This window comes from Falco punctatus (genome assembly GCF_963210335.1).
Source record: "Falco punctatus genome assembly, chromosome: 10".
In the NCBI taxonomy this organism is placed as follows: Eukaryota; Metazoa; Chordata; class Aves; order Falconiformes; family Falconidae; genus Falco; species Falco punctatus.
The window spans coordinates 35999459-36009530 of NC_137590.1; the positions used below are offsets into that span (position 1 = coordinate 35999459).

General features: G+C 46.4%; 1 protein-coding gene across 18 annotated transcripts in view; it reads left to right on the top strand.

Moving 5' to 3' along the window:
* BRSK2 (BR serine/threonine kinase 2) overlaps nucleotides 1-9662 on the top strand; it is a 316099-nt gene extending 306437 nt beyond the window's left edge. For 6 of the 18 annotated variants that reach the window (XM_080405931.1, XM_080405920.1, XM_080405924.1 and 3 more), the window contains 2 exons: nucleotides 8526-8590; nucleotides 9259-9662. In XM_080405931.1, coding sequence (XP_080262057.1) covers nucleotides 8526-8590; nucleotides 9259-9531 — 338 coding nt within the window. In that variant the 3' untranslated portion in view covers nucleotides 9532-9662. Of the gene's footprint in view, nucleotides 1-8525; nucleotides 8816-9258 lie in introns of those variants that run through there. The other 12 variants (XM_080405935.1, XM_080405921.1, XM_080405927.1 and 9 more) reach the window with 4 other exon arrangements.
* The last annotated feature ends 410 nt before the right edge of the window (nucleotides 9663-10072 follow it).

The following is a 10072-nucleotide window of genomic DNA, read 5'->3' on the forward strand; positions in this document are numbered from 1 at the left end:
TAGTGAGCTGAGAATTTCTTGGAGTGGTTGACTCTAGTAGTAAAGCTGGTGTCTGGCCTTTGATAGCTCCCCTTCCCAGCCATCCCCTGGTTTTGGGGGTCCTTAGGCAGTATGTTTTGCCAAGGGGCTGGCTGCTGGCAGGAGGCTCGGCAAAGCCTTCCTGGTTCTTGACCTTCACCTTCTGAGAAGCACCAGGGAGCCTGTAAACTTTCCAGTCTCCACGCTGTAGCTGTCTGGGGCTAATTTTACTTCCAAGTAAGGCAGTCTTGGCTTGTTGGTTTCCATCCCTCATGACTCTCAGGGAAGTCTTCGCTTACATCAGCGGCACTTCCATGGAACTGGATGATGGTAAGAGTATGATGATCTGACTAGTACAGCTCCAGTCACATCACGCTATCATGTTAGGCACTGCACAAACATAGGTTCCTGCAAAGTCTTAGACCGTAACCCTGGGACAACAGGCTGGCCAGAAGATCTCATGTTTATTTTTAAATATCCTGTGTTGCTGCTTACAATTCAAAACCTTGATTCCTTGCACCAGAGTTAAACAAAAAGCTTTACAGATCCTTGTGTGTACCAGCAGCCATCACCACAATGATCTGATCGAAGCAGAAACTACTCCACTTGCCTTTCAGATCTTTCATATTATAACAGAAAAAGGAAGTTTACAGAATGTGGAAAGGGAGCAGGCCACTTGGGAGGAATATAGGGATGTTGTCAGAGTATGTAGGGCTGCGACAAAGAAAGCTAAGGTCCATTTGGAATTAAATCTGGCGGGGGATGTCAAGGTCAACAAGAAGGGCTTCTTCAAGTAGGACAACGTCAAGAGGTCCCTTCCAACCCCAGCCATTCTGTGATTCTCTGATCTTCCCAATGCATCCCACTCACATCTCTTGCTTCCAGTGTTTAGGACTTGACGTAGGTTCCTGTTCAGAGCCATCTGACCTTGTCCCCTATGGCCAGGCATCCTCTGTGCACAGAGCAATTGCACTGCAGTCAAGGCTTCTCTCCGTAGCTCCTCGCAATCACAGTTTGATTCTTACAGACGCAAGCCTATCCCAAGCTACTGAAGAAACGAGGATACATTTTGTAGTTTAAAACTGGTTGCATCACACCCGAGTTGTGGTTGCAGCGTGTGGCTCTGTAAGCACTGTTGCACTGTGAAGTGGTCAGAACAGGGGGGGTTTATTAGCATTTCTGAAAAATGTGCTGGCTGCTCGTCTTTCTGAGCATGGCTGATTCTTCTGTCCAAATTATGACCCAAATGAGAGATTAAAGAAAGAAGACCCACCTGAAAGGTCACGTATTCATTCATAACGGGTAGATCATGGTAAGTAAGAGAAGTCAGATTTTCCTGAGCTCAAGCCAGGTTTCCCAGTTATCCTTGCCCATTCCACTAGTATCCTAGGTGGTCCAAATGGATGGATGGCTCCCCCCACGCTGCCATCATGCGTCTTCATTCTAGTGTTATGTTGGGGAGACATTTCTTTTCCGGTTCATGACTGAAGTTCTTGCACTGTAGAAGAAGGTAGCAACAAAAATGGCAACTTGGCACTGAAGATGAATCCAGATGTACTGAGCTATTTGGTACATGTCAGAGCCTGTTTGGGCAGCTATGGCTAGATTTGTGCTGCCCAATACAAGATCTTTCCCTCTTTCTCTGTAATAATATTTAATACAGAAAACACAGATATCTTTTTTAATTAGGATCACAGTACTTTATTTATAGCAGGCAGTGCTTCAGGATACTGTATGTGAATATTTGCTTGCTGTGCTAAGCTAAATTTGAGATGACCTCCCTGGAAGATTGAGTCAGAGTTTGAAGGGATTGATTCAGAGGAAATGAGGAGGCAACATTTCACCAGCAGACACAGGTCGTTTCTCTCCTTTGGAACAGGTCAGAGAACTTAAAACCCGTAAGATAATACTTGAACATCCATCTGGCAGGAAAGGAAAAAATCATACTATGAAGTGCCAATAGATTTCTGACATTTTTAAAGACAAAAAGTCGGAATGAAGCAAGCAGTAGCCTCTGAGAGAATGGGTAGCAGAATACTGTCGTCTGCTGTGGCTTTACGAGTGTAGGTCGCCAGCTTCCCCTCTCAGCACACACTTGCGCAGGCAGATCTTTGTCAAAGGACAGGGAGATACAAAGAATTCTTGGGCCGAGTCCTTTACCAGCCAATTTGCCAGAACAGCGTGATTCCAACGGAATCTGGCATCTCTTCATCCCACCACAGTCCTTGCCTGCTCCTTCAGTGCCACCAGCTGTCCGAACTATGTATGGTTCCCTGCTCCGTCACCGAGTCTCCTTCGCTGAACTTTACGTGGTGGTGCTGGATCGGGCAGAGCTTTCGCCAGCGAGGGACACGTTTCTTTCCCGATTCATCGCTCACGCCTTAGCTCTGAGAAGGCAGCAGCAAGGAAATAATGCCTCGGCTGTCTGCGTCTTTGCTGCCTGTGTGCACCGTTCCCTGAGTCATTACCCCAGAGCTCCCTGTCTCAGTTACGCTGGCTGTGACAGGGGAGGCTGAACTGACCTCAGCTTCTCTGTGCTGGTACGAGAGAGAGAAAAAGTACAAGGTGGAGGCAGAATGGCCTTCTGGATGCATCTGGCTAGCCATGAATATTGGGCCACCCTCCTGCAAAGGACATGGGGCGTTTTAGGGGAGTGAGAACAAGGATGGGTCATGGTGCATTCGGATGTCAGGCTGGTTCAGATCTGCCCGGGTATGTAGTGATTGAAAGTTCCCACCTTCTGCCGGTAGCACAGACACCTGTGCTGACAGTGTGTGATAATCTGAGTAGTTCCTACCAGCAGTCTGTGCCTGCAAACACTGGTCCCAGTCGGCACTTTCACTGGCAGAGTCCAAGGACTCTGGAACATAAGCTCCTCCGGTGTTACCTTTGGACGTCACCTTTCCCAGGTGCAGCTCAGGTGTCCTGCTAAAACTGGAGTTGTTCTGGGGACTGGCCGTCTCCATTTTCTAGTCCTGAACTGAAATCAAATCAGAACAACTGTCCCATTAGGTTACTAACGGGGGGGGGAAACGTAAATGGGAAAACTTGTTCCGGTCAGTCTGTCGTGACAGTTTATGTTTCTGGTAAAAACCACATCTGTGTGTCTTGAAACACTTTGTGACTTCCTATATTTTTAGACAAGTACCCATCCTGGCATTTCTGCAGTTTGTTCAGCTCACTTCAGGTGGCCTAGGATGGGTTCACAGACCAGGAGGAGGTTCTGTGTGGTGGCCTCCAGCAAGGCGTTGCAATGGCCTTTCTGTCACCCTTCTGCAGTCTTCTGCAGGGGTCTTCCTCCAGCCGTTAGAAACAAAAAAATATTTCTGTAGCCTTCTTCAGCAGTCGGTGAGCTTGTTGAGGCACCTCTCTGATCTGTGTTTGTACAATGCCTAGGCTGGGGGCTCCATAGTCTAGAGGAAGACCCCTACGTGATATTACAACTAAACAAAGAGGAACGGGCCAATTTTTTCTGTCATGCCTTTCACAGCATATACTCTTGGAGTGCGTTGTGTATTTTAAGTGTTCTGTTTTCAAAGGCAGAAGGGACTCTGCCAACAGGAACCAAACAAACAGGCAAAAATTTCCTGGTCCTCACAGGGAGGGCTAGAACTCTGTCAAAGTAGTAAAATGGGTGTGAAAGGGAATGGATGATCTCCCGTCAAGAGAGTGTTTCCATGCTCCCTGTGAACAGAGTTGGATTTTTGTTACACGATTCACTGAAACCACAGCTACTATTGGAATGCAGAGCAAGCTAGGGATGAAAAAGACGAGGGGTAAAGAGAAAGGAGTGAGTACAGGAGGAAAACCTCAGCAGCAGAGGCGGGCAGAAGACAGTCAGGAAGGATGTGAAAGCAACGAGGGAAGGCACAGGGGAAGTCAGGCTGACAAAGAGTGTCTGTTTCCAGTGGAGACCCATCTTTCCCCAGTCACTTTCTCCCAAAGCCTAAGCTAAAAATGCAGAAACTCAAAATTTCTCCGGCTATACAGAAAGGAAAGGCAAGATGATAATCTCACAGATGGCATATTTGTTTTGTGCAGCTTTGTGTTCAGCACCACAAAGATTAGTGCATTAAAAATACATAGACTCGAGAGAGGTGGTTTCACAGGAGAAGGAAGTGCCTCAGGGTTTGCTTCCATTAAGTCAATGGGAATGTTGCTATTTGTTTCAAAGAAAAGAGGATCAAGTCCTTTTCTGACTGTCTTAAAATGTTACAAAACAGCAGGCTCTAATCAGGGACTGAAGCCTCCAGGCTTGTCCTGAAGCTGCTTGTTCACCACCTCCCGTCATTTGCCATGGGTCATTTGCCGTGGAGGACTCTGCGGGTCTTTGCAAGGTCAGGGCAGATTTTTGCAAGGTGCATCCTTTCCTGGTGTCACTTCTGGGGCCTGGAGTGAATCACCTCATCTTCTCTTTCCTCTTTTCCCTGGGTGCTCCACTTCCACTTAGCTTCTCAAACCGAGACAGCACTGGGGCTAGGTCAGTGTCAGGACAGACCTAAGAACAGCAGATGAAACGCTGAGGACTGTGAGGGTTGATACAAGCCACCTGCCCGGCTTCCTTTTACATTTTGGTGTCTGTTTCCAGCCTGGCTTCTTCCTTTTAGTGCCTGTTGTATCCAAATGCATATTCACAGTTTTGACTTCTTCTGTGATAGCTGGCCGTGACAGTGCTACCCACAGGTGCCGCACCCCCGCGCCCCCTCCCTAATCTCTCTCTCTAGCATCCCTTCAATACATGACCCTTTCATAAGCTTCAGTGCTTGTTTTCAAACCCATTCCCCTTCCCCGTCTTGCAGCATTACAGCTCCTCGGTCTAACTCAAAAATGCACATATCCATCGCCTCCTAATAGATGTAAACCCAATGCCCTGAATCTCCCCTCCTGTCTCTGATCCTTCTCACGGTTTCTCACCCTCGCTACCCTTCACGCCTTCTTTGCTCTGTGTTGATGAACATTTGCTCTCAAGGGGAAAGAAGACCTTAGTTACAGATGCATGAAACACCAGAGAAGTTTCGAAGAATCAGTGAGCCAAAACTTCATCCCTGTCCAGAGGAAATGGGATGTCATGTCACTTCCCGAAATGAGAGAGGCAGCCTTTTTGAGGCTCCCGGGTGGACTTCCAGGTGTAAGAGCCTATGACACATACTGCACTGAATGCTAGGAGCGGAAGGTTGCTGAAAAAACTCTTCTAATCCATCATCACCTTCATTTTCAAGTCTTGTTTTACTGGACGTGTAAGCCCAAAGGGAACTGAGAACTAAGAGAAGCAACACCACACACCATTTTCATGCTTCCAACGTAGCTGACCCATGTTTATGTATCTCCAGAGAAAAATGTGAGGACTCTTTGTCTATCCAAGGACCAGCATCTAGGCCAGCCCAAGAGAGTGGGCTAACTAGCTGTCACGTGGGCAGCCTCAGTGCAGTGATGGTCTGTATTGCTTGGTGTAGGATCAGTTCTTCCCTGACTGCAAGGTAGGAGAGCATTATTACCTAGTATTTAATTACAAGACCAGGTACTACAAAAGGCAAAGGAAGGAAAGGGTTAGTGAAATGGCCTATTTTATTTTTCAGTAGCTCTCTTTAAACATCCCCAAGGATTTCTTACCTCCCATTAAAATTTTAACTGAAAATGCTGATTGTAAGGAATCCAGTGGTGATACGGGCAAAGAAAAGCAGACTGTTAAATACTTTTGCTGCAATAAATCTCCAGGCACTTGAAAGCCAGTAGGGCATGGGGAGGAGAAAGGGTGGATGAAACAGGGGCTGCATATTTTAATAGGATGGTTAAAAAACCTGTATCAGGACTCAGCAAATACAAGATATATAAATATATTTTTTTAAATGTTTTATTGCGCCATTCTTGCAAGTTGTACTTTTGTCTGCTGTTCCTGTCTACATGAAAACAAAAAGCCTCCCTGATTCCTGCAGAGCCCTGCTTACTCTGCCCTCTTCTTTCCCTCTAAGCTTGTTGAATAAACTGCTCAGCTGAATAACTAGAGATATTCCTCTCCCCTCTTCTCCCAACCTAGCAGTCTTTCCCTCTCCAGCATTTTTTTCAGTGCTCTTTTTTCATTCTCTCTGCTGACTCCATTTGCTTATGAAGATGAGGGGTCCAAAGCCACATAAGAACCAGATCCGCCCACATTCCTGCATTCAAGGCTGAGTGTTTGCTTTCTTTTTTTCTTTCTTTTCACTGAAAAAAAGAGTATCTGCCTAAAAGAAGCAGGAATGAGTCTGAGCAGAGCATGCGCCCACAAACCTAAAACAGTTTCAGGGAGGCTTGGGGAAAGCTTGGATATAGAAGGCATAGCTGTGGAACAGCTATCCCCCTTCCAAAGTATTTGCATGCCGGTGGAAGGAAGCAGGTGGAGCTCATGCAGGTCTGACCCCAAAGCGATTGAGAGTTTGACAGCCGTTCTCTTCCTGGCCAGAAACTGAGACATGTGCTTTGCCTGGCTGTTTGGGCCCATCTCTAAGGTGTCAGTCAGCTGAATGATGCCCTTCCAGAAGCTGACAGCCATTTCTTGTGGCACTGGTGTAACTGAATGCACAGGCAGAACCAGGGCCAGCAGGAAGTTAACCACACAGCAGCAAGTAGAGGAAGACAAGGAATGAATTAAATTAATAAGATTGAGATCCTTCGCTGTATATGCCAGCTGTCTGATTTTTCTCGGTGCCTCTTCACACGCAGAGAAAGGTGCAACTACCTGATCAGCGTGGGGCTGGAAAAACAAAGAGTGACACATTCAGTGTTGCAGGGCACAAATCCTACGTATTTCCTCTTCCTTTGTATAAAAGCCAGTTGATGTCTGTCTAGCGTTTTCCGTTGGAGAATAAGCAAGCGCTCAACAAGCTCCTCAGACAAGTTACCGTGCATAGAAGGTACTTCCCTGCTGCAGTAACTTGTTTGCTTCTGTTTGTAATGAAAGTGAAGGGAAACACGGTATTGCCAAGCCACCCGTGCCACCAGCTGGGGCTAAGTGGCAATCTCTGCTATGAAGAAAGCCCTTTGCTCCCAACAGAATGTTCCCATCTTGGGGACAAAAGGTTCCACTCTACGCAGCATGCCACAGTGTTGGAAGGCAGATGCAAGGGGCCTGTTCCTTTCTGGGAGGTGGAGAATGAAATTACTTAGGTGAGATATAAATAATTTGGATTTGTTAGAACAACGGAGCCAACAGTCATAATATTGAGAAAAGCATCGTGCGGTTGTAATGCTTACACACAGGCATCGCCTCCGTGGTCTGTGTTAGATAAAAAACACCTTCTATATCTGTGTTCAGAGAATTCAGTGTGACCGCTCCTATGTCTGATCAGGATTAATCCTGCAGTTCAAGAAAATTAAAAGGGACGAGAAATGCCCCCCAAAGGCTCCCTTTCCAGGAGTAGCTGGTCCCTTTCCCTCGGTAGCACCCCAGAGCCTTTCCTCGGTGTGACCTTCCACACGTCCCCTGGCCGGACAAGCTGAACAGCACACAGCCCTGCTGCCGGCGGGGCAAACGGCATGAGAGGTTGTGTTAGCCCAGCACCCAGCCTGCCGGAGTGGCTGGCGTCATGGGAGCCCTGCTCTGCCGGCAGGCAGCCCTGCACCTCCAGCTCTGCCACAGTGGGTGTCAGAGTCACGGAGGCTGTATCGTAGAAAGAACGTGAATTCAGGACAGTGGGGAAGTAGTTCTTGACGCTGGCAGGTCCCGGAATAGCTAGATGCGTCACAGCCTGCTTCCACCATGCATTCAGCATCTTCATTTCCAGGTACCTCTCGTAAGAAGGATCTGAAGGTGCTTAGAAGCTTCCAAGTACAAGCCACAACCGTACACGCAGGTGGCAATACGTCAGCCGTAGCTTATTTTTCAAATGCTCTTTCCCTTGGAGCACTCAGGTGCTTCAGGCTTGGTGACTGGAAGGTGAGCAAGGAGATAGCTCAGAAAGAAAGGAAATGCAAGCAAAGAAAGCCTGATGCCCAGTGTAGCCAGAGAGCTTAGCAAGGCTGTCTAGCAAAGCATCAATTGGCAATGACGTAGAAATGCCCCATGTTTGTAACAGCAGCAGTAAGATGGGATTTGCCTGTATCCAGCATTACATTCACTGACGTTTCAGCGTGGAGTGGCCAAGTGACTCCAAGTAATAGACTGACCTATTTCAGCCACACCATACTGTGTCCTCCTGCCAGGTGAGACAGCAGTGCTCCCCGCTCAGGAGAAGCCCAGGACCTTTCCTTAGATGCTTTCTGGTCCCAGCCTCTTTATTTCTGTAGGTCTCCCATCCTAAACACTCTTCCTCTTCCTGCTCATTGTCTTCATCCCCCACACACCCCCACGCACGTGGCTCTGGATCTCCTCATCATGTTCTTCTCGTTAAAAACCCCATTGTTCATTTGTTTGTTTGTTCTCTCTCTTTCTCTCCTCTTTTTCTCTCTCTTTCCCTCTCCGTTTTTTTTTTTTTCTTTCTTTCTTTCTTTCTTTCTTTCTTTCTTTTTTTGTCTCCTCTGTTTTGTGTACCCAGGCAGCCCATTGAGTAACTTCTTTGACGTAATTAAACAACTTTTTTCAGACGAGAAGAACGGGCAGGTGAGCCATCCCCCCGGCACGCCAACCAAGCATAGCGCAAACAGCAAGCGGAGCGATTCCGGTTCTAATGACTATGGGTCTAGAGGAGACAATAAGTACCCTGCTGGCAAAGACAAGGCAAAGATGGTCTCATCAGTCGGCCTACAAGACCAACCTTAAATAAACACATTAAAAAATTAAATAACTTAGGAAAAAAAAAAAAAAAAGCAAGAAAGAATGAAAGAATATTCCTTAGCAAGCTAGCCTCTAAACTAGAAGGATGTATATACCTTGCCACAACAGTACAAAACTGTCTATAGACAAATTTTGTATGAAGGAATGACTGTATATATATACATATATATATTTATATATGATATATAATATATATCTCAGAAACAAACACAAAAACAAACAAATGAAAGAATGAAAAGAAAAGAAAGAAAAGAAAAGGTAGCACAGATGACAAACCCAGTTCACCAGATCTTGGGTTGTGGTTTTTTCAATTGGTTTTTTTTTCCTCCCTTTTTTTGAATGTTTTGCTTTTTTCCTCCTTCCTGATTTTTTGGGTTTTTTATTATTATTATTATTATTATTATTATTTTTTGTTTTCTTTTGTTTTGTTTCTTGTTCTGTTCATGCTCTCTCTGTGTTTCTGACGACACCACTTGTTTCCGCTCTGCTACCAGGAATTATCCCGAAAAGTTAACATGTCAGCCACGGCTTCACCTTCTGTGCTCTGCGGACACTTGTTGACGGAAGGCAACCGATGTAGACTGTCCAAGGACCAGTCCTGTTTGAGGTTCCCAGCCTCCCCTCTCCCTTCAGGAAGTGGGTTTCTCCCCCACTTCTCCCCAGACACCTCCCCAGTGCACGCCTTTCCCTGCCCCATCCCCCTCTTTCTTTTTTGGTGCTCCACAAGAGAGATCTGCTCAGTTATGGGATTGCAGAGTCTGGGCTGAAAGGAGGTTGCAAATTGTTGGAGTGAAACCTTTACCCTTGGCAACTTCTGTCCACGCAGGTGAACTCTCAGCCCGGAGCGGGAGGGTGCGGGGCAGGAGACGGGTGTAGCGGGAGCGCAGTGTTTCATGAATCCAGAGCGCGTTCTCATCAGAAACCAGCCAGGAGCAACTCAAAACTAAGCGTTGAACCAAGACAATATTGGGGAGCTTCATTACGGGATTTTCTTAACCTTCTTTTTCTCCCCACCACCTTTTCCTTTTCTTTTGCCCCCTTTTTTTATATATACATGTATATATGTGTGTATATTTATATATAAATATGCATACGTACATACATCTATATACAAAACGGTTGGTTTTTTTATACTGTATCATTTTGCTTTTTGACCTGCTGGAAGGGGAAAGGAGTAAACTTAGGAGGGAGAGGGGGTTCAATGAATAAACACATACAAACAAAACATTAAAACTTAGGGAAAAGGCAACTTCTGGTAGCAAAGAAGAGGGACAAGACTCTGCCAAGGACTGTCTCTCCCGCCACCAG